The 25,200-nt window shown below is 41.2% G+C and overlaps 1 protein-coding gene across 1 annotated transcript in view; it reads left to right on the top strand.

Annotated features, from left to right (window-relative positions):
• Positions 1 to 25,200, top strand: part of Pde3a (phosphodiesterase 3A) — a 128,527-nt gene that overhangs the window by 45,398 nt on the left and 57,929 nt on the right. Inside the window, exon 2 of the mRNA XM_048335154.1 lies at positions 20,564 to 20,614. Within this exon, the coding sequence (XP_048191111.1) occupies positions 20,567 to 20,614 (48 nt within the window). The 5' untranslated portion in view covers positions 20,564 to 20,566. The remainder of the gene's footprint in view (positions 1 to 20,563; positions 20,615 to 25,200) is intronic.

Raw genomic sequence — 25,200 nt, 5'->3', positions numbered from 1 at the left:
GGTTTCGAATAATTAAAAAAACAACAACAAACCAGAACCTGCAAAAATTGCCTTTTTTCTACTAAGCATGTTTGAGAATCTAGCACAAACTCATTAGCCCCATTTCACTTATACACTCAGTGCTAAGCTATATTTTGGGGTTATTTTTTTTCTAACAACACCAGAGGGGGTATGAAAAAGAACATTGTCAGGAATTCCAAAACCCATCGGTTCCTCTTTGAGATGATAAAAATACTGGAAGAACAGTGGATCAGAATGGCCTTTGAAATCCCAAGCTGTGAGCAAGATAATAAGTTCATATTTCACCCTAAATACCTCCCCCCCCGTTTTTTTCCCATTTCCCAAAATATCACAGTGGGAAATAACTACTAGATGCCGACAAATGTATACCAGTAATTATCATGATAATTATGCATTTTGCAAAAATTACAATAACGGCTGGATTTCAGCCTTTTCATTTCTGAACAGCAATCATAGAACCTCGCTCTTATTGCTCAGCAAATATTTTTATAGCGAGTCATAAAAAATAGCACTTCTAGCTAAGATGTAGACTTCCAGTTCCAAACTGTGAAAGGGATAACTTAGTATTGAGCTAGATAAGTAAGATTACCAAATAACTGAAAACCTGGTGCCTCACGCCTGTCATCCTAGCTACTCAGGAGGCTGAGATGTGAGGATCACTGGTTCAAAGCCAACCTGGACAGGAATATCTGTGAAAATCTTATCTTCAATGAAACACACACACACACACACACACACACACACACACAGCCAGAAGTGGAGCTGTGGCTCTAGTGGTAGAGCCCTAGCCTTGAGCAAAAGAGCTCAAGGACAGCGCCTAGGCCTTGAGTTCAAGCCCCAAGACTGGCACACACAGTTACATAAAAATTCCAGCTACTATAGTAAATTCTTAATGTTATTTTTGACACAAAGATGGTGTCTCTGTCTCCTTCCCTCTGCGATTCAGGAAGTGTTCATTGAAGTCTGGTGAGTTTTTCTCTCATCTGTGGATGGAAAATTCCAAGTATAAAAGTTACAAGGGCCTCAACACTCAACCTCTGCAAAACCCAGCCAGTTCCAACCATAACGGTTCTACATTTACTCAGTCACCGGCGTCTCTGTCTCTTGAACCCTTTATCCATCCACCTGCCAACGATCTAAGTGTTCTGATACATTTCAAAGTCACTCGTGGGCATGATGATTCCACGCATGCTGATTCCACGTGGAACTCGTCAGCAAACAAATTGCTAAGTGGAGTTCAGTATTTCTCTACAGGTAGTTATGTTTTTCCAGCCTTTTGATTTTTTCATTTTCTTTTGGCCAGTACTGGGGCTTGAACTCAGGGCCTGGATGCTGTCCCTGAGCTTTTTTTTAAGAACACAAGGTTGGCGCTCTACCACTGGAGTCACACAGTTAACCCTGTGACTCTTTAAGAGTCTCATGGATTTTCCTGCCCAGGCTAGCTTCGAACTGTGATCCTCAGATCTCAGCCTCCTAAGTAGCTGCAATGAGATACCGGAGCCCAGTAATATTTCTTTTACTCTGTCATTGGGTGTTGTAGCCTTGGGAATGAGATCCTTAAAACAAACAAACAAACAAACAAAAAACTTGATTTTTTTTTTTTTTAAAAACAACCAACTCCTCCCAGCCTGAGCTTTGCTTTCAAACAACCAAAAATGGAGCTGGAGAAATCTCCTCTTGATTTCTCCACTCTCCCAGTTTGCTTTTCTCCTGTCTCACCAGATCTAATCTGCCAGAAGCCACACACTTGGCTTCTTGAAATCTCAGAAGCCCTGGTTTCTCAAGTAATGACTTAAAACAAATAAATAAAATGGGTAAGGCTCAAAGATTCTGCAGTGATTCATTGGGCTTTCCTGAACCGTCTGTGGGTGCCAGCAGTGTATGCAATAATACGGGTTATGAGAGAGAGAGAGATGGTTGAGTTTAGAAATGGCTCTTCCTCTCCACTTTTATTTTACAGTGGTTTTGTTTCTTTCTTTCTTTTTTTTCTTTTTGTTGTGCTGGTCCTGGGACTTGAACTCAGGGCCTGAGCACTGTCCCTCAGCTTCCTTTTGCTCAAGGCTAGCACTCTACCACTTGAGCCTTAGCCACCACTTCTGGCCTTTTCTGTGTATGTGGTACTGAGGAATCGAACCCAGGGCTTCATGCATGCTAGGCAAGCAGTCTTCCACTAAGCCACCTTCCCAGCCCTCTCTTGGCTTTTTAAATTTGGTTTTTTCAACTCATGACTGGGAAGTCTTATCACTTGAGTCAAACCTTTCCTTCTGGGTGTTTTTTGTTTATTTTCTTGCCGATTAATTGGCAATAAGAGCTTTACAGATTTCCCTTCTTCCCAGGCGGGCTTTAGATCCTTCCATCTCAGCCTCCCTAAATAACTAAGCCATCAAATAATGTCACTCCTAACATCCCCGTATAGGACATTAAAAGAAGCAAAGGACTTATTTCTAAAGGTTGCTGTTGAGAAAAATTGATTACACTGATGTGGGGCGGGGTGGATCAAATCCAGGCACCTTAGGCAGCCCTTGGTGTTTTATAATATACTCACACTCATTTTTTACCTTTGGTGAGGCTGGCGATTGGTTTATTTCTTCTAGGTTGAGTATTTTAATAAGGTCCCTCCCTGGCTCAAGGCTTCACATTCAATTAAGTGTTCATTGAGTCCTGGCTGCCTTTGACGCAAGTCAAAACTCCCTGCAGATTTAAGCATGCAAATGTATTCACCAGAATATGCAAATCACCCCCCCACTGATGTGGAAATGACGTCGTCACTCTAGAAATCTCAGTGTTAAAAGCTCCCAACAAGTGACATTCATCACCCACATGGTTAAAGTCGTGTTGAAGTGGTTTCCCTCTGTCTATCAGCAGAACAAGTCTTAATTGATAAAAGTCATTATGCAAAGCAGGATGACTCCTCTCTTCTAAGGGCTGTATTTCAATATTATTAATTCTAATGCCAAAAAAAAATAATAATACTTCTCTGTGTTCCCATGAGCCTCCATTCCTTTCGGAGTGAAGATCTAGGTGCTCGGCTTCATCCCTTGATATGGAGATGAATAGAAAGGCTTCCAGCCTGCCAAATTGTCTTGACTGAGTGAAAAAAACGTCTGTTGTTTCCCACATGGCGGAATCTGTGAAATCCACAGATCCACCTGGATTTGAACTCAGAGCTTCCCTGAGCCTCAGCCCCGGCCTTCTTTATTGCAGTTACTTCTGAGATGGGGCCTCTCGCGTTTGCCCAGATCCAGCCCTAGCACAGCCCATCAGGCTGGGGCTACAGGCAGGGACCACCAAACCCAGTCTTCTTCCCCATGGCTGGATTTAGAAGACAGATTAGCTGTTCTGCCCTCCCGTCCCTTCCTCCTCCTCCTTTTCTTTCTCTCTTCCTCCTTCTCTTCTTCCACTTTCTCTCCTCTTCTACTTTTCCTCCTCCTCCTCCTCCTCCTCCTCCTCCTCCTCCTCCTCCTCCTCCTCCTCCTCCTCCTCCTCCTCCTCCTCCTCCTTCTTCCTCTTTATCTTCCTCCTCCTCCTCTTCCTCCTTCCCCCTTTCCACTTCCTCCTCCTCCTTCTTCCTCTTTATCTTCCTCCCCTTCCTTTTCCTCTTCTTCCTCCCCTTTCCACTTCCTCCTCCTCCTTCTTCCTCTTTATCTTCCTCCTCCTCCCCCTCCTCCTCCCCTTCATCTTCCTCTCTTCAGATGGAGCCTCCCTCTGTAGCCTGGGCTAGCTTCAGTGAGCAACTGCACTGCAAGTCTCACTGGCAGCCATTGCTAATGACTTTGGTGTCCGTTGCTTTGAGTCTTCCAGATGCCACATGTCATTGTTTCGTAGAAAGAAAAAGCTTGCTTTCTCTTTTTCCCTAGAAAGTGCAAAAAAAAAAAAAAAAACCCACCCCCAAATAAAATAGGAATTTGGCAAATAAGAGTTTTTTGCTTCATCTTTTTAGCTCTAAAGGCAATATTACTTCTCTTAATAGCTGTGCTTTTTTTTTTTCTTTTGTCAGTTGTGGGGCTTGAACTCAGGGCTTCTTGCTCTTGCTTGGCTTTTACACTGGGATTTTCCTACCCAGGCTGGCTTTGAACTTGGATCCTCAGATCTCAGCCTCCTGAATAGCTAGGATGACAGGCGTGTCACCAATATCTGGCTTTTAAATGTCTTTTTTTTTAAAGGATTTTTGTATTGTTTTCATTTGAGTGCATGAGAGGAAGAAGGAATATATTCATTTTGTTTTTCAGAGACTGAGTGTGGTCATGATTTGCAAAGTCAAAATAATCTCCCTGGGAAATTTGGCATTCAGCCCCTGACAATACGAGCCGAGGTCTGTGTAGGATGTGAAAAAACAATAATAAATATGCCATTGCTGCTAGCTAGAGTCTTCTTACTGTTCTGATTTTAAAAAGATGTCATTTGGAGCTGGTGCAAGTACTTCATGCCTGTCATCCTAGCTACTTGGGAGGCTGAGATCTGAGGATCACGGTTCAGAGCCAGCCTGGGATAGAAAATCCAAGAGACTCTCATCTCCAATGAACCACAGAAAAAGCCGGAAGTGGAGCTGTGGCTCAAGTGGTGGAGCACCAGCCTTGACCACAAAGAGGATCAGGGACATCACCCAGGCCCTGAGTTCAAGCCCTTGGAATGGGCAAAAAAAAATTTTTTTTAAGTCATTTGGACTCTAAGTCAGCTATGATAGCCATAAAAATAAGACAATAATTTTTAGGGTCATTACGTTTTATAAACTCAATTGGAAGAGTGTAGTCTATCCCTACCATCTCCGTACTAGAAAGCAAACACAGCTATGAATTCTCAACTGAACGATTCCCTGTATCAATGGGTGTGCTTGTGACATACAATGGCGCCCTGAAACTTTTGATAGTTCATTCTGAATTTTGTCTCCCCTGTGATTAAATAGCTGTATTGGAATAAGATCAGCTTGGAAAGTAGTGTTCCCTGATTGAGATGTTGGTGACAGATGGGACTGGGGGTGGAGCCTGGAGGCTCCAGTATGAATGACCCGGATGTTCCCACGTGGGGGTTCTACCAATGAATGTCCCGGATTTTCTCATGTGGAGGCTTCAGTATGAATGACCCGGATGTTCCCACGTGGGGGCTCTACCAATGAATGTCCCGGATTTTCCCATGTAGAGGCTTCAGTATGAATGACCCGGATGTTCCCACGGTGGCCCTGGAAATGGAGGCTGGAAGGCTTTCAGGATGTAGTGTGTTCCCAGTGGCCATCATCCGTTAGTAACTTCTTGGCGGGAGACTTCAGTTGGACGTCTGGAGGTGTGCGAATTTTTCCGTGGTTCTCTTTGTTGTCCATTTTTCTTTTCTCAGTTCAGATTTTGATTTTCAGGATACAACATCTAGGTCATGGATAGATTCAGTGCCTCGCTGTGTCAGAGGCCGATAGAAAACATGGTTATGATGGTTATTACAGGCATTATGATATTCCATATCTCAGTTATCTATGTTAGTATTATATATTATAGTTATTGGTTAATATAGATTATTATATAGTATTTATTATATAGTTTTTATTATTATATGTCTTTTTTTTTTTGCCAGTTCTAGGCCTTGAACTCAGAACCTGGGCGCTGTCCCTGAGCTTCTTTCCCTCAAGGCTGGTGCTCTACCACTTGAGCCACACACAGCTCCACTTCTGGTTTTTTCTGGTGGTTCATTGGAGATAAGAGTCTCACAGACTTTCCTGACCAGGTTGGCTTTGAACTTTGATCCTCAGTGATTATAGGTTTACTTTCTCTTCCCTTACCCTTCATGTCTCTCTTTGTCCCTCCCCCCTCCCTCCCTGTCTCTTCTCTCTCCTCTCTCCTCTCTCCTCTCTTCTCTGTCTCTCCCTCTCCCTCTCCCTCTCCCTCTCCCTCTCCCTCTCCTTCTCCCTGGGAATGGTTAAAAAAAAAAAAACCCAACAAAACCCATCCCAGCTTGGTACAAGCGATGCACTCTGCCTTTCTGTCGGATTCAAGCGCGTGTGTTTCCGGATGCCTTGCTCCCACACAGCTCGTGTTGTATCCCTCCTCTCACACGTGTGTGCTCTCGCCGGCCCTCACACAAGCCTCCTCTGTTGGATTTGTACCGGCCTACGTCATCCACACGCAGATTCAATTATGTCTGCCAGGCTGGCCAAATATCTAATCTGCCAGCATTAAAGCCCTCTTAACCTGGCTGTGTGCTGAGAGGCCTGGGGTGCAGGCGCCCACATCTGGGAACACAGCTGCTGCTCTCCAAGGCGGAAACCACCCCTCGCTGCTCAGGGCAAGGGCGTTTGAAAGGCTTTATAGAATGTCCTGTGAGGTTCCAGTCAGAATCTGTATCTGTTTAGTGTTTTGGAATCTTCCTTTTTTTTTTTTTTTTGGTTTGGTCACTGGTAGGCCTTGAACCCAGGGCCTGGGCGCTGTCCCTGAGCTTCTTTCACTCAAGGCAGGTGCTCTACCCCTTGAGCCACAGCGCCACTTCCGGTTTCCTGGTGCTTCAGTTGGTGATAAGAGTCTCCTGGACTTCCACGCTCTGTGCTGGATTCAAACTGCAGTCCTCAGATCTCAGCCTTCCTGACTAGCTGGGATGGTAGACACGAGCCACCAGGGCCTGGTGCTATTCTGGAATCTTCTATGCTGTGTGGATATTTCCAGCTTCTCTCTCTCCCAAAGTGTTTTTTTTTAAGTATATTTCTTTGAGAGGGTCTATTGCTATCTTCTCTTTTCCTCATGAAACCTTTTTCAGAGACAACCTGCCATTGATAATGTACTAGGAATCTAAGTACGATCAAAGTGTTTCCCTTGATGGTTTAATTTTCAATTACATAAAAAAGGGTTTTGTTGTTGCTGTTTTTTTACTAAAAGAAATAGAAATGAGGAAGTCAGTAGAACTGTTTTGAAGAATGATAGGGCATGGGAAAAATCCCAAGAGAATCTGTATCATTTTTTAAGTGCTTAAACCTTGAATTTATGACTATATAGCTCCTGATTAAAAAAAATTGTTAGTACTGGGGCTTGAATGTAGGACTCTACTTTCTTGCTTAGTCTCTCTCTCTCTCTCTCTCTCTCTTTTTTTTTTTTTTGGCCAGTACTAGGCCTTGAACTCAGAGCCTGAGCACTGTCCCTGGCTTCTTTTTGCTCAAGGCTAGCACTCTGCCACTTGAGCCACAGCGCCACTTCTGGCCATTTTCTATATACATGGTGCTGGGGAACCGAACCAAGGGCTTCATGTATATGAGGCAAGCACTCTAGCCACTAGGTCATATTCCCAGCCCAGTCTCTTTCTTTTGTTTGTTTTTTTTTCATTCAAGGCTAGTGCTCTACCACTTGAGCCACACCTCTAGTTTCTGGCTTTTTGGTGGTGCACTGGAGATAAGAGTCTCGCTGACTTGCCTGTCTAGACTGATTTTGAACCACGGTCCTCAGGTCTGAGCCTTCTGAGAAGCTGGGATTGGAGGCATGAGCTACCAGCATGGTGCTAATGAGGACATTTAACATGTAGATGGGTATGATTTGGGAATTTGGGAGGGCAATACATTCAAATTCTTCTTATCTTTAGGTCAAGATTATGAGTGTCATTTGGGCAGAAAAGTTCAGAAAAATCTAAAGTTCAGGAGAGTGGTCATTCAGCTTTGGGAAACAATGGCGAATATTGACCGCTGTACCAACTTTCTCCACAGAGGTCTGCTTTAGAGCTGTAGATCAATATACTTTGAGGTCAGTTGTCGAATTTCTATTTAAAAGAAGTTTGAAGAATTGGTGTTGATGGTTTCGAGTTAAACCTGAGGAATCTACAATAGTAAGTAGTATAGTTTTTCTACTAGTGTGATAGCTAAAAGAATATATCCGGTGTTCATGATTTAAATCACGTATTTTCACCAAAGCTTAGTTATGAACCCTGGAGGCCATTTTTTTCTCATGCTAAAGTAAACTTGTTTAAGGGGCAAAATCATGACTTACCTGCTTAATGAGTGAGGGAATTGGTAAATGTTAACCTACCACTAGGCACCAGTGGCTTTCACCTGTAATCCCAGCTACTCAAGAGGCTGAGATTTGAGAATCTTGGTTCCAAGCCAGCTCAGGTAGAAAAGTCTGTGAGATTCTTTATCTCCAAGGAAGAACCGAAAATGGAAGTGTGGCTTAAGTGGTCAAACACCCGCTTTGAATGAAAAAGCCATATAAGAGCAGAGGACCTAAGTTCAAGACCCACTTGTACACACACACACACACACACACACACACACACACACACACACACAAAGAATTTGATATTTTCAACCAGAATAAAACAGTCGATCATTTCCATTGCTCTGGATAAAAAGATTTTGTTTTGCCATCAGTTTTCTCTAACTGAAGATCTACCCCTAGGCTTGTAAGCTAGTCTAGTCAGAAACAATCAGAGAAAAAAAAAAGAATATATATAATTATAAAATTTCCCCCAGAGATCTTCCAAGAAAGCCCCAACATTCCTCCATGAACACCCTGGCTGTCCCTTTTGTTCATTTTCTGACACTTATAACAAACATTAACAATGAGCAACTAGAAAAGCTTTTGAAATAGGCACATGATTTTGTTTATAAGAAACCACAGGCTTTTTGTGTTTTAAATGAATGGTGGCCACCCATCATTTAAACCTCTCTGTGTTGCAACTCTGAGACATGTAGCTAAGGTAGATGATAAACATTTTCCTTAGTAACAGAAGAATGGGGTCACATTTTCTTTTTATTCTGAGACCTGAACTCAGGGCCTTGAATTGGCTAGGCAAGTGCTCTCCCATTGAGCTCAATCTCCAACCACAACGATTTTTGTTTGTGTATTTGTTTGCTGGTCCAGGACTTGAACTCAGGCCTGGTGCTGTCTTTGAGCTTCCTTTGTTCAAGGCTAGTGCTCTATCACTTGAGCCACAGCTATACTTCCAGCCTTTGGCTGCTTAATTTGGAGATGAGAGTCTCACTGACTTTCCTTCCCAGGCTGGCTTTGAACATCAATCCTCAGATTTCAGCCTCCCGAGTATCTGGGATTACATGTGTGAGCACCGGCTCACAATGTATATATTTATTTTTAACAGCTGTCTATGATATTTACTTTTCCTGGTAAAGCTATGGGTACTTATCATAGTCGCACGTTGGCATTTGTCTTAAAGTAATCAAAAGTACTGGACATAATTTACAAATGACTGAATGGAAATATTACTGAGTTATATTTCCTGATTAGGTTTCTCATAAAATTTGCAGAAATACTAATTAAAAATGACTTTAAGGAGAAAGCAAAGAAAGTGTGTGTGTGTGTGTGTGTGTGTGTGTGTGTGTAAACCATTGTCCCCCAAAAAGAAACGGTATTGACTGCCTGATTTATGAAATTGTAACCCCTCTGTACAACACCTTCATAATAACAATAAATTATATTAAAATGAATTTTAACTATCTTCAGCTATGCCAGAAGTCAGTGACTTTCTTTTCTGTACACTGTGCAAAAAAAAAAAAAAAAAAAACAATTTTAAGCTAGGCAGTGTGGCTCATACCTGTCATCCCAGCTACTCAGGAGGCTGAGATCTGAGGATCATGGTTCAAAGCCAGCCTGGGCAGGAAAGTCTGTGAGACTCTAATCTGCAGTGAAGCACCAAATAGCTGGAAGTGGCGCTGTGGCGCAAGTGGTAGAGTGCTAGCCATGAGCAAAAGAAGCTCAGGGACAGCGCCCAGCCCTGAGTTCAAGTCCTACGACTGACCAACAATAAAAAAAGACAAATGATTAAGAAACCCTAGTGGACAACTGCTATCTTATGACAGCCGTAGTGCTTGCTTCTGGGTACTCCTCCTACAAGCCTGGGAATTATTTTGTACTGGAAAGAACCGAAAATAAATGACCTTTGACCCGTCACTTGGCATTCCCGCTAGTGTAGGAATGTGAAGCAGCCTTGCAGACTTCTCCGATGGTGAAAAAATCCCACAGTTTGCCATAAGACACAGCAGCTCGGTGCTCAAGGATCATGCAAAGGAATGCCATGACCTGTGTTCAATTAAGACACGGCTAATTAGAAGGGATAAAAGCAGAAGTCACGCTGTCATGTTTTCATGGATTCCATTCAAATCCTAGAAAAGGATGCAGGTTGAGTAATTTTTTTTTTTTTTTTTTTTGCCAGTCCTGGGCTTTGGACTCAGGGCCTGAGCACTTTTTGCTCAAGGCTAGCACTCTGCCACTTGAGCCACAGCGCCACTTCTGGCCATTTTCTATATACGTGGTGCTGAGGAATCGAACCCAGGGCTTCATGTATAGGAGGCAAGCGCTCTTGCCACTAGGCCATATTCCCAGCCCCAAGTCTGTGAGACTCTTATCTCCAATGAACTTACTTATTTATTGGTCACAGGGCTTGAACTCAGGGCCTAGTGCTCTATCACTTTGAGCCATAGCTCCACTTCTGGTTTTCTGGTGGTCCATTGGAGATAAGAGTCTTAAGGACTTTCCTGCCCAGGCTGGGTTTGAACCATGATCCTCAGATCTCAGCCTCCTGAGTAGACAGGGTTATAGTTATGAACCACCAGCAACCTGGCTATTTTTTTTTAAATAGTAGAAATATAAAAGCAAAGCTGTGGTTTACTTGCTTTGTATCTTCCTAAAGTGCTACTGAAATAAATCTATAATGTCCCTGGCTGGTTTTACTTATTGGCTGGCCCCATATGCTATAGTGAATGTGGTCATTACCTCAGAGACAGTTTACATATGTAAAATCAAATACCAAGTTTAGAATGAATTTGACTTTATTCTGGAATCGGTCAGTTTCTTGAGTAGATGAGATTGTGAAGTTATTTTCTACTGAGATGTCTTCAAACTTTTCAAGTTGTTTCTCCTTGTGATTAATTTAGTAGGAAAAATGTTTATGGGTCAAGTGTTCTTATGTTCTAGGTCGAGTTATAGTTTGCTTATGTGCTGAAGATTGATTATGAAAGCCTGTAGCAATTTTAATAAATCACCAAAGGACATTCTATTGTGATAAATTTTTATTCAGAAGGCTCCATCTCACAAAAAGTCATTTTATTCAGCCAAATTGGAAATGATAGCTAGCAGGAAGAAACTTTTGTCTCTCTTTCAATACAAATTGATAGAGTCCTATGGACTTGTCTGCCCGGCTGGCTTTGAACCTAGCTCCTCCAGATCTCAGCCTGCTATGTAGCTAAGATTATAGGTGTGAGCCACCAGCTCCTGACATAAATTTGCTGTTAAGCTTTTTACAATTCTCTCACAAAGTAAATCTTTCTTCGGCGGGTGGAATTTGAAAAGCATAGCCTTGGAAATTGCACTTACTTATTTATGAATGTACGTCATGAATACATTCATGTGTCTATAAATAAACTCATACACGGTGCATTATTAAATAAATAAAGGGCCACTGGGATGTGAACCACTGGGTATGGTGTGGCCATTTTTCAATTGTTGGAAATACCAAGTTTTTCTCTCTTCAAGCTCCTTAAGCCAGAGCCGTGTAGCTGCAGGTCAGGACAGAGCCTTGAACTGGGTTACAGCCTCTGGCCAGCTTGCTTTCCAAATACAGATTTCTACACATCAACATTAGGAGCTTGATTCTGGAGTCTATTCAGTTATAATTTCTTTTCTTTCCTTTTTTCTTTTTTGTCCATTGTTGGACTTGAACTCAGGGTCTGGACGCTGTCCCTGATCTGCTTTTGCTCAGGGTTAGCACTCTACCACTTGAGCCACAGCTTCACTTCTGGTTTTCTGGTGGTTCATTGGAGATGAGAATCTCATGGACTTTCCTGCCCTGGTTGTCATTGAACCGTGATCCTCAGATGTCAGTCTCCTCAACTCAGATGACAGGTGTGAGCCTGTTTGAATATTTAAATATTTTCATCTTACCTAAGAGTTTAAGGGGATTTGTAAATTTGCCCTCAAAAATACAAAATTGAGAAACAAGTTATTTACTAGTAAATTCAGCATCCTCTCAGAAAATCTTTTTGCATGGATAAAGACTAAGAATTATTATTATTATTATAATTATTGCAATTCAAGGGCACACTTTTCAGAAATTTTTTTAACTCTTTCTTTTTTGTACCATACTGGACTTGAACTCAGGACCTGAGTGGTATCCCTTAGCTTTCTCACTCAAGGCTGGTGCTCTATCACTTGAGCCACAGCTCCGCTTCCACCTTTTTGGTGGTTCATTGTTGAATACCTTTTTATTTTTGGCCAGTCCTGGGCCTTGGACTCAGGGCCTGAGCACTGTCCCTGGCTTCTTCCTGCTCAAGGCTAGCACTCCGCCACTTGAGCCACAGCGCCGCTTCTGGCCGTTTTCTGTATATGTGGTGCTGGGGAATCGAACCTAGGGCCTCGTGTATCCGAGGCAGGCACTCTTGCCACTAGGCTATATCCCCAGCCCCTTTTGGTGGTTCATTGAAGATAAGAGTCTCACAGACTTTCTTGCCTGAGCTGGGTTTGAACCAGAATCCTCAGATCTCAGCCTCCTCAGGAGTTGGGATGACAGGCGTGAGCCACCAGCACCCAGCTTCTTTTTCTTTCTGAAAATAAAAAACAAAACAAAACAAAACAGAGCCTTGCTTCTGGAACTCAGGGAGTCCCAGATAAATACCAGGGCTGTGAACTTGATGCCCTGTTTCTTTTCTTCCTCCTCAGCTCTTCCTTCCCCTCCCCTTCTCCTCTTCCTTCCTCTCTCCTCCATCTCTTGGCATCCTTTCCTCTTCTGAATTGGTTAGATTTTTCTGAAATAAATTTAGGACTCTCAGAGAAATAACCCCTGTGGCAAATGTGTAAAATATTACCCACCAGGAATAAAAAGTTGCTTTTGAGATCTGCAGCTGGCTGGAGGCAGACATAGTGCCGTTCCGGCATGTTTTGGAAGAAAGGCATTCCTTGATAGAGAACCTAGTCTCTTGAATGAAAAGTTGACACTGGCATACCTACATGTTTATAATACTTGATGCCAGGGGTTAAAGCCTTCTTCTCCCCCCCCCAATATATTACTATTATACTATTTAAACCCCATCGATTCATAGAATGAGAAACAGGCGTTTTATAGGTTAATCTGTATAGCTTTAAGAGGAGGAGGGGAAAAATAGAAAAAAAGAGAGAAAACTTCCCCAACTTTCTCCAGCTTTTGTTACGCAGCCTGGAGTGCCTAATTCTCAGATATCAAATAAAAGGGCTGGAGAGAATGGGTTTAGTCCCTTCCAAGGGGGTTTTTAAATGAGGAACAAAATGGCCTGACAACTTACATTGTCTCCTGAGGGTCATTGTGGCTGATTTTATTGTAAATTGGGAATAACAACTTTTACCTTTTTTTTTTTTCCTTCTATTTTGGAACAAGAGCATGATTCTGTTCATTAATTGCTCCAGAGTGCCCTCCTGTAGCCTCAAGTCTGATAGCTGGGCAAAATGAGATCTAGCTTATGGCTTGGACCGTGTCTCCCCTCCCCACCGCCCCCCATTCATGACAATCATTGGAGGAAGGACCCTCCCCCCCCTTTTGGGAACTGGGTGCTTGCAGTGGGAGCCAATTACAAGTAAGGGTACTAAGGCAGTCATGTGACAGAACTGATGTCATTATGATGGAAAGGAGCCTGGGCACAGAGAGATAAGGGCCAGAGGTGGTGGTTTCAAAGGAACACTGAGGGTGCGAGTGATTCGTCTAGAAGCCAAGGTGTGCCAAGAATTGCCAGCAGACCACCCAAAGCTGGGGGAGAGGCAGGGGAATATTCTGAGGAGGCTGGTGCCCCCCAACACTTGCATCCCCAGACTTCTCCAAAACTAGGAGATAAAGGACTTTGTTACGAGCCATTCTATTGATTAGTCTCTATGGCAACCCTTATTCAACTCAAACATCCAAGGATGGATTTTTCAGGCTCAGTGCTCTGGGCCTGTCTCTAGAAACTCCAGAAATTCTCTGTGTGTGTGTGTGTGTATGTGTGTGTGTGTGTGTGTGTGTGTGTGTATACATATATGTATTAGTTTCTTATTCTATAAAGTAAAATGAACCATATTTCACAAATTACAATGGACAGTATTGTCTTCCTGTATGTGTAGTTTTCATTTCTGATCTAAGCTCCTAACTTCACGTGCTAAAATAGAGACTTGAATTTGGTGACCCTAAAGGGCTTTTCCATTATCTTTGTGCTCATCTCGCACAGTTGACTAATGAAGTCTATTTAATCTCACTGAGATTCGTGTGTGTTTGTGTGTGTGTGCCAGTCCTGGGGCCTGAACTAGTGGTCTGGGTACTGTCCCTGAGCTCTTTTGCTCAAGGCTGGCACTCTACCACTTGAGCCACAGCTCCACTTACGGTTTTTTGGTGGTTCATTGGAGATGAGAGTCTCATGGCCTTTCCTGCCCAGGCTGGCTTCGAACCACGATCCTCAGATCTCAGCCACCTGAGAAGCTGGGATAACAGGCACAAGCTACTGCACCTGGCATTATTTTGTATTAACAAATCTTTCCCACAATCTCTAGGACTCAGACAGTTTAAAATTGGCCAATCTTAACCTTTGTCTAAATATCAGAGATAATGTCCTCTACATAGTAAAAGCAATCCTCAAATCAACAAAAATACCAACATATAATCCTTTAGTGTGAGTGCTTGAATCAATGCTGAGGCCAATAAAAATACTTCTTATTAAGAATGGGCATTATGGGGCTGGGGATATGGCCTAGTGGCAAGAGCGCTTGCCTCGTATACATGAGGCCCTGGGTTCGATTCCCCAGCACCACATATACAGAAAATGGCCAGAAGTGGCACTGTGGCTCAAGTGGCAGAGTGCTAGCCTTGAGCAAAAAGGAAGCCAGGGACAGTGCTCAGGCCCTGAGTCCAAGGCCCAGGACTGGCAAAAAAAAAAAAGAATGGGCATTATGAAATACAGATCCCATTCCAAAAAACATTCACTCCTTTACTTTTCAAGATTAATTAGTAAATTAAAAAGGAATGCATGCTTCGCTAAGCCCCACACATTAAAACACAGAATGTGGGATAATGGGGGCCTCCCTCTTGCCTTTTGCTGTGGGTGCATGAATGGGGACAATACATTATTCATTATGTAGAAATAAATCCAGTTTGAAAACGCCTCCGTGTCATATGAGTTTTCAACATGTTTCTTAAAACTTAATATATAGCAAGTCAGGATGAAGATCTGGAGAATGAAGGGAGATTTTGTTGGTTCACATGTCTGCCAAGAGAAATACTCTCTCCTATGATACTTCAGTTCTATCCCTTCAAAATGTCACCCCCCAAATAGTGTCCTTAAGGTTCCCAGGCTGCCAGAATTCTTCTTATCAGGACATTTTTCTGATACCCCCCAGAGTTCTCTCTGTGTCAGCTAATTAATTAGATGAGATTTTATTTATTTTGCTATTCTAATATAATTTGCTCCTTGATTGATTGTGTCAGGATTAAAGGCCAACAAAGCCTGGAATCCACATGAATACACACACACACAAACACACACACACACACACATAGTTGGTCATAGGTCTTGAACTCAAGGCCTGGGCGCTGACTCTGAGCTCTTCCACTCAAGACTGGTGCTCTACCACTTAAGCTACGGCTGTACTTCCAGGTTTTGGGAGGTTCATTGGAGATAAGAATCTCACAGACTTTCCTGCCCACACTGGCTTTGAACCATGATCCTCAGATCTCAGCCTTTTAAGCAGCTGGGATGACAGGTGTGAGCCACCAGTACTCTGCTAATTATTCCCACAGGATGATTTATAAATGTGTGAAGAAAAGCTACTCATGAAGCTAAGAGCTGAGGATTGTAGTTTTAAAGTCAGCCTAAGCAGGAAAGACCTTGAGACTCTGATTTCTAATTAACCACCACACAGCCCGAAGTGGAGCTGTGACTCAAGTGGTAGAACACCAGTCTTGAGTGAAAAAGCTCAGGGACAGAGCCCAGGCCCTGAGTTCAAGCCCTAGGACTGACACACACAAAATAAAGTTTATTTATGTGAATGGAATCACCTTTAAAGAGACATCTTATATTTTTGATGCTGAGCCTCAATAAAAGCACCCTGTCTATATTCCATAATTGCAAACCTTGTTGCATGATACAAGTAAATTTCTTTATCAAAGAAAGCACTTTTGCCGTTTTTTCCTCAGTTCTCTCAATACCTCCGTTTCTAAGTCTATACAATGAGAATTCAGCCCATGTTGTGTTTATTAACTACAGCTCAGAGAGGCCGAATGTATTTCTGAACACTCTTTACATTGTAGAACTGAGACGTGAATCTTTTTTATCGTGTGTGTGTGTGTGTGTGTGTGTGTGTGTGTGTGTGTGTTCAGGTCCTAGAGTTTGAACTCAAGGCCAGGATGCTGTTCCTGAGCTCCTTTTTTGCTTAAGGCTAGAGCTACCACTTGAGCCACAACTTCATTTCTGCTGTTTTCTGTGGTTCATTGGGGATAAGAGTCTCATGGACTTTCCTGCCTGGGCTGGCTTTGAACCATGATCCTCAGATCTCAGCCTCCTGAGTAGCTGGGATGACAGGCATGAGACCCTATGGGCACCTGACTTGGATTAGTTATTTTCATTGGCAATTCAGTGTATCTCCATCAATAAGAATATGCTATTTGCAAGCCCAGAGTCAGTGTGTGTGTGTGTGTGTGTGTGTGTGTGTGTGTGTGTGTGTGTGTGTGTTATGTGAGGCCCTGGTTTCAAATACAGTGCACAAAACACAATGCATTTATGGGATTAGCCATATTTTAGAACTTGGGTTCGAGCTGCATGATCTGTCATGAGCTTGGCATGTCAGCATTTGTGTATTAAACAAAAGAATTTGTTATTTCTGGAACATGTGTTAGGTACCAGGCACAGAGCTGGGCTGAGACAAAGAGACATTGCTATAGGAGATTGTGTTTGGGTTATTTTTTTTTCAGATATTTATAGTATGGTATGAAAAGCATATATGCTGTCATATTTTTCTCCTTCCCTGGCCATTCTTCATTATCTTCTTTTTTTTTTTTTCTTTTGCCAGTCCTGGGCCTTGAACTCAGGGCCTGAGCACTGTCCCTGGCTTCTTTTTGCTCAAGGCTAGCACTCTACTACTTGAGCCACAGCGCCACTTCCGGCTTTTTTTCTATATATGTGGTGCTGAGGAATCAAACCCAGGGCTTCATACATATGAGGCGAGCACTCTACCACTAGGCCACATTCCCAGCCCTATTGTCTTCTTTTAAAGTAATACAATTTGAGTTCAGGAATGTTTTCCCAGGCTTTACCTTTCTCCTTTGCGCCTCTGATGTGTCTGTGTATATCTGTGTACATGTCCTTTTGTTTCTTATGGTATATCCTTTATTCCCATTACAATTCAGGATCTCTTGAACCCTGGATCCAGATGATACAATGATCTCACCCTAGACTGTCGGTGAGGTGTTCAAATGGACTCACACCATTGAAATTCTCCCCTATGCAAACTTTAGAAACTATGTTTATGGCCTGGCACTTGGTGGCTCCCGCCTGTCATCCCAGCTGCTCAGGAGGCTGAGATCTGAGGATCGAGGTCCAAAACCAACCCAGGCAGGAAAGTCTGTGAGACTCTTATCTCCAGAAAACCTGAAGTAGAGCTATGGCTCAAAGCTCAGAGACAGAGCCCAAGCCCTGAGTTCAAGCCTTACAACTGACAAAACCAAAACCTTGCTTATGAATATATGCAAATGGCCCCAGATATTTTCATATACGTTTCTAATTTAAATTTTACTTCTGCATGGGAGAGGAAACCATGAATGTGTTTGTCTCTTTGAGCCTGACTTACTTCACTTAACATAATTAAAATAGTAGTTTTGGAAAGCAATCCAGACCTTTGAGGAGCTTTGAAGATGTGGAGGAGATTAAATGAGATCCTCAAAGTAGGAAAAGAATAAAATCATTCCTTGCTTTTGACTTTTTTTTTTTTTTTTTGGTGCTGGGATTGGACTCAGGCTTCAAGCATGTCAGACATGTAGATGTGTGTATTTATATACAGTTAAACATACATTTTTTTTTTTGCCAGTCCTGGGGCTTGAACTGAGGGCCTGAGCACTGTCCCTGGTTTCTTTTTTGCTCAAGGCTAGCACTCTGCCACTTGAGCCACAGCACCACTTCTGCCTTTTTCTATATATGTGGTGCTGAGGAATCGAACCCAGGGCCTCATGTATACAAGGCAAGCACTTTACCACTAGGCCATATTCCCAGCCCCCATTCCTTGCTTTGTAAATGGCAACGTTCCACCTCCTTTAGCTGGATCCTCTAGTTTATATGGAGTTTGATTATTCCTTTCCCCCCCCCCCCCCACGCTTTTGGTGAAAGAATGGTAACATGTTGAGACAGTTTACAGCCTTCTGTGAAAGCAGAAAGAGAGAGGGGTGGGCAAGAGGAGCACATGACTATGCCATTAATCATAGAAAGTGAAAAATGAGGAGTTTGGTCTCAGTTCCAATCTGCTTTGAATTAACTAGGTATTTCCTTGTGGGAAAGAGACCATGCTGTTTCTAACTGATATTGCTAGAACTTTCCCTCCTGGCAAGCGATAAGCTGCTCTCTTGGGCAGATTTGTCTACCTGCAACACAGATGTGTTCCCTGAACGGGTGCTTTGCATTTGTCGGTTGCATTCCAAGGGCTGGGTATGGTAGCTCCTGTCTGCAATCCCAGCCGCCCACGAGGTGGAGATAAGAGGGTTGCACAAAGTAGTGAGACCTCCCTCTCTCTTTCTTCCTCCTCCCTCCTCTTTCTTCCTTCTTCCTTCCTCCCTCCTCCCTCTTCTCCCTCCCTCCTCTTTCCTCCTCCTCCCTATTATTTTTACTATGCTATTCTTATAAATACATATATAATATGTAAAAACAGTGCATAGTATATGCAAAACACACACATAGATAATTTTGTTATATATTCTATATTTGATATATGGAATATATCATATACGAATTATGTGTGATATATTATTTTTCATTATGCTGTATTTATAAAGGCATATATAGTATATAACATGTAAAATACAGGTTATGTTTGTAAAAATGCATACATATAATATGTAAATACTATGTTAATGTAATTATATGTAATATATCATATATGTTATATGTGATATAACAATGTGTAATGCATATAATATATGAGAACTTTCCAAGAATCATATTACATATATTATATAACATGTCTATATATACATTATGTGTAAAGTATGTGATGTTGTATATATTACTATAATACATATATGTGATTTACTAGATATAATTATATAACATATAATATACTATATATTATATAAAGTGATAGATATGCCTTTAGAATTATTTATTCAACAGAGCTGATTTCTACATATTATCTGAGATAAAATTTTGCTTCTCCTTAAGTTTGAACACAAGAATATGTGGACAGATCTGAACTCTCGGTCATTTCATTGAGTTGAATCTTCTTACACAGGCACAGTAGATTTTACCTCTTACCTCTTTCTTTGGCTATCAGACATTTCTTTTGTGGTTGTTGTCGGTTGTGGGGCTTGAACTCAGGACCTGGGTGCTATTCCTGAGCTTCTTTTGCTCAAGGCTAGTGCTCCACCACTTGGACCATAGCTCCACTTCCAGTTTTCTGGTGGTTCCTTTGACCTAAGAGTCTCACGGACTTTCCTGACTAGCCTGGCATCCTCAGATCTCTGCCTCCTGAGCAGCTGGGATGACAGGCTTGAGCCCCTAGTCCGTGTCTCACATTTCTTGATCATGCTATGTGCATGGCTGTTGGGGTTGCACACTTGTTTGGGATTCAGTCTAAGAAGCCAATGTTCTGCAGACAAGCGAGCGGCATATAGAAATACAAGGAGGGTCGGAGTTGTGCATCCATTAGTTCATTCCTGCGGCATAAGCCACTGATTCCTCTTTAGGAGCACCGAACGTCTCAGATGGATGAATGGAGTTTTATTTCTCTCCGTGGACATCTCTTATCCCCTAAATGGTTTTCCTACATGAATATTCTGTCTTGTAAGCTGCGTGGCTCACAGCTCTTACCCTCCGACTTTGCCAATCACATGGTTATAGTGTAGTGTCTTTGTGATGAAAAATAAATATATTTTGTGACATTAGGGAGCTCATTTCATTTTACATGGATTTTACACCTTGGGACTCATGTTTTTGTTTTTGTTTTTTTTGGATATCAGTAAAGAGCATTTGAAAATGATGGAATTGCTTTGGCATTCTGGTTCACATTCATGATCTGATTATTAGAAGCCAGTGGTTTATTTCTCCAAATATCTTCCTCATCCCCTGTGGACCTTAGCGATATGCCAATGAGCTTAGACTAATTTGCCATCTATCTGTTCTGGACAAAGAAGAGAAAATGTATACATGGATGCTTTTTTTTTTTTTAATCTTAGACTGTTGTTAAAATACCTTTGCAAATAAGAACAGGTTGCAATACCAGCTCTGGATCTGGGAACTCTATTTCGTCTGGTAGGGGAATGAATTCACGGTGGCTCGTTAACACATTATTATTGGAACAGAGATAGGAAAAGAAATATGGAAGACACTTGCTTACCTCATATCAGCGGTGCATTGACGGTAATTATCTGATTATCTTGGCAGCTGATGGGGCCGTTGGAATGGGATTTCAAGCGAGGGCCCAGAGGCTCACAGGTAAGAATTCTTTTTTGATTCTTTCTTTCGGCTTTGAGTTTTCTGAGATGCATAAAAATAAGATGTGGACAATGAGAGAAAGGGGCAGACATTGTGCCATTTGTTTTGATTTAAGTTAGCTGTCATAAAAGTGTGGATTTTCAAGACTGCACATTCAGCCATCCTAAGAGCTTTTTTTTCTGGTATCTTCCATGGCTGGTGTTTCTATGAGCGTAGGCATTTATTTATTTATTCGTTTTAATATTCCTCTAGTCTCTGCAGATTGTATTTCTGATGCTCAACCCACTCTCTTGATTTTTATTCATTTCCTTTGATAATTTTTCCATGTATTTTTTTCTCCTCCCCCTCTAGCTTCCTGGTTCTGGTTAAATATTTTGAAATAGAATCAGGGTAAACTCTGAACTCATTAGAAGTTGGATTATTTTGGCTTTCTGTCTCGAAATTAACTGTCTTCCAGCAAAGGGAAATGGAAAGATGAAAGGAGCTATTATTATTATATTATTTTAAAGAAACCAATGCTAAACCTTTCTATAGTCGCAGACTGTTTTCATTGTCTCCACTTTATGTCTTAGTCCTGGAGAAAAACCTTCCATGACGCATGTCTGTGCTTTAATCACCTAATTAGACAATGTGGATTTGTTTTGCTTCGCCATAATGACTTGCTCTGACAGAATCAAGGCTGAGGTTTACACCGAAGAAAATGATCTCTCCTTTTAGGGGCTGGGGGAGATTTTTGTGAAAGAAACATTGAAAGACTTTCTCATGGCAGCCTATGTTTTTCTCCCTGTGGATGTTAGATGAAAATTTGGGATATATATGTATATACACACACACATATGTATACACACACACACATATATATATATACATATACATATATATTCTTCTGTTCATATATTTTGTTCTCTAAGGAAGCCCTGTGAATAGAGTGTGTCAAGAAGAACATGGTAAATGTTAAACTAATGGCGGGTGGTGAGATTTTTCTGGAGGGTTCTACCACGGTCTTTTCACGTAGATTGAAAAGCAAGTTCGTCAGTTGTTTCCGTTCAAGTTTGCAGACGCTGTGCTTTTTTCTTCCTCTCCCCATATATATATCACTGTTTAACAATCTATATGCACATATGGACATGCATATTATGTACCACTTCATGGAAACATAGCATATGATATATGCATCTCATATGCATCAGATATATGTATTACATATTATGTATTTATTTTATATTATATTTTACCTATAGTGTATATGAACTATTATACGTATTATATATCAGTCTATTGTATATTACTATACAATACAATTTATAAGTTATATATGAATACAGTTATGCAGTATGTACCATATATTATTATATATTAACTATATTACATATTATCAGACATCATATTATAATAACAGGATTATTATAATATAATTATATTATAGAGCTATGCATAATATATAGCATATTATTATCATGTAGTACTATATTATATATAATATATTACATTATAATATAGTATATATTATAAATAATGTTCTGTAATATAATGATGTATGCTATATTATATAGTCTTTATAAAATATAACATAATATAAAATGTGTTACCATATCATATGTTTTATGTTATATAGTATTTAATACATTATATTATCATAATATTTCATGTATCCTGTACTATATATCATATATAATTTAAATGTGTGTGTATATACACACATACATATATATACATTTTAATATTACCATGTGGTTTATTTTTCTGTAATTCATCTTTTCAGTTAGAGATTAGACAGTTTGTCATGTGAATTTTGAAAAGTCTTGAAAAAGCACGATAATTTGGGTTGACTTCAAAAATGTACAAATTCAGAATTAAACATTCTTTAAAATTCCAGGTATTCCACTTCTATAGAAAAATTATACACAAAATATTTTTGTGCCAAAATGTTTGACAGCATTTGAATGTCTAGGTAGTTGCCAAAGGGAAAAGAATTAGAATTTGCTTCCATTCTATTTCCATGAGAGTGGAGGGCTCTTGCGGGGGGGGGGGGTGTCTTTCAACTAGGAGAATAAATTCATATGTCAACCCATCGGTTCTTCAAATCATTGAACAGTTATCAAAACAAGAAAGCAAGCCAAAAAAGGGGCTGGGAACATGGTCTAGTGGTAGAGTGCTTGCCTCTCATACATGAAGCCCTGGGTTCAATTTCTCAGCACCACATATACAGAAAAAAAAATAACATACCAAAAAGTAAAAGGGAGAAAGAAAAACAAGAACAATGACACCAAAGTTAGTATTTCTTGGAAATTTCAGATGGGTAAATTAAACATTGCATAATACCCTCTGCTCTGATTCAGGGTTGGGGGTGGGGGAGAAAGGCACTGTATTTTATTATTATTTTAGATCAGTAATATTTTGTTTTCTTTTATTTTACAGTATATCTAAAGTTCTTTAGCTTGTCAATGGTAATTTCAAGTAGACTGCATTGAACATTATGAGTTAAGTGTGTGTGTATGTGTGTTTGTGTGTGTGTGCACATACACGTGCAATTGCTGGTTTCGGGGCTTGAATTCAAGGCCCTCCTGCTCCCCCTTGGCTTTTCTGGCTCAAGGCTGGCGCTCTGCCACTTGAGCCACGCCTCTACTTCTCGCTGTTTGGTGGTTCATTGAAGATAAGAGTCTCACGACTTTCCTGCCCGGGCTGGCTTTGAACTGTGATCCTCTCTGCTCTCATCCTCCTGAGTCGCTGGATGACAGGTGTGAACTTCACACTGCCTCCTGTATTCATTCTTTTAGTAATTGAGGAATGTTCTGGCGCCTGTTTCAAACCCATCTCTGTTTAGCTTAATTTCAGGTGGAAGATTTGTAAGCATGTAGCATATGTCATGGATTAATGAGACAGAACAATGGAATGGTGAATTTGTTGCTGTCTATGAAAGTTACAGATTAAGGTTGGAGACAGAACAGTGGCTCTGCATGAAACTTATACATAACTCAGTCTGTTGAATGGGTCTGGTGTGAACACCATCAAATATGTAAACAAAGAATGATGGTGCGCGTGAGAAATATGTATAAATACATATTAATGTATTCTATAGGTAGGTATTAATATTATATATCTTATGTGATATCAGACACATGATGGATACCATTTTATTAACATCATTATTCATATGCTAATATTAATATATATTAGAATATGACTCATTTATTGTGACTATATGAATAAAATATATAAACTATAAATATATTCATATCATATCTATATAATGATTATATTTACAACCTATTGATATATTTATATATTATATAACACATAATACTTCATTATGTAACATATAAATATACAATATTAATATGTTGATATATTTGTATGTATATATATATATAGAGAGAGAGAGAGAGAGAGAGAGAGAGAAATTGATCCAGAAAGGACTAGCAAGAAACACTTTTCTACAAAGAATGCCAGCCAAAGTGAGACTGGATAGAGGGTCAGCTCTCAGAACTGCAAAGAGAAGGAAAGGTGAATGACAATGTTTTTGAGTAGAACTCTGACCTGGGGCTTCTCTCTGTGAATTTTCTTGATCACTTATTTGTGAAGTCTTTCTGGGTGGGAGCTGTTTTGGGGGGGCTCCTGGGAAGGAATGTTCTAGAGTCTGCCACATGTTATTGATAAGCTAGAGGAAGGGAAGGAAGGGAGGGTCAGGCGCGTGGAAGGTAGGTCTGGAAGAATTCTCATCACTCCCAGGGACCAGTGGGATGGGAAGAGAGGAAGATCTGGGGCTTTGTGGAGGAGAAGAACGAGGCAGTAGAAAGAGGTAGAAAGCAGGAGAGAGCGGGATGTCAATTTCATGGTGGTAGATCCAAGGAGCACAGGCTTGGTTCATCCTCATGGACAAATCTTGAGCAGCAGAAAACAGGTGGAATGGATGATGTGTGGATTTCTAGACAGAAAACTGGTTGAGTGTCTGGGCAAGAAGTAGCACCCAGCTTGTCCCCCCAGTGGGTGCCACACTGCGACAGACATACTCATGTATTCCACTTGAATCAAGAAGATGCCCTAGTCCAAAAAGCAATGGACTCATTGCCTGATGTATGATTGTAATCCCACTGTGTGTTACTGTGATTGTCACAATGAAAGAATGAAAAGTGAAAGAACACGAGTGTATGTTGTGTGTGTGTGTGTGTGTGTGTGTGTGTGCGTGGCAGAGCGAGGGCTAGAACTCAGGGCTTCAAGCTTTTATTTTACTTGGCTGTTTTGGCTCAAGGCTGGCGCTCTACCACTTGAATCACACTTCCACTTCCGGCTTTTTGCTGCTTCATTGGAGATAAGCGTCTTTCAGATTTGTCTGTCCAGGCTGGCTTTGAATCATGAACACAGAAACATTTTACGTGTGTGTGTGTGTGTGTGTGTGTGTGTGTGTGTACACACATGTAGCACCACCAGTACTGGGACTTGAACCCAGAGCCTCTGTTTTTGCCTGTTTTCCTCCCAGCTTTTCTCCTCCTCCTCTCCTTCCTTCTTCCCCCTCTCTCCTCCTCCACCTTCTCTCCTTCCTTCCTTCCTCTTCACCTACCCCTTCCCTTTCCCTCCTATTCCTCCTT

Source organism: Perognathus longimembris, chromosome 27 (assembly GCF_023159225.1).
Source record: "Perognathus longimembris pacificus isolate PPM17 chromosome 27, ASM2315922v1, whole genome shotgun sequence".
Taxonomy (NCBI): Eukaryota; Metazoa; Chordata; class Mammalia; order Rodentia; family Heteromyidae; genus Perognathus; species Perognathus longimembris.
This window is presented reverse-complemented; position numbering and strand designations above follow the sequence as displayed.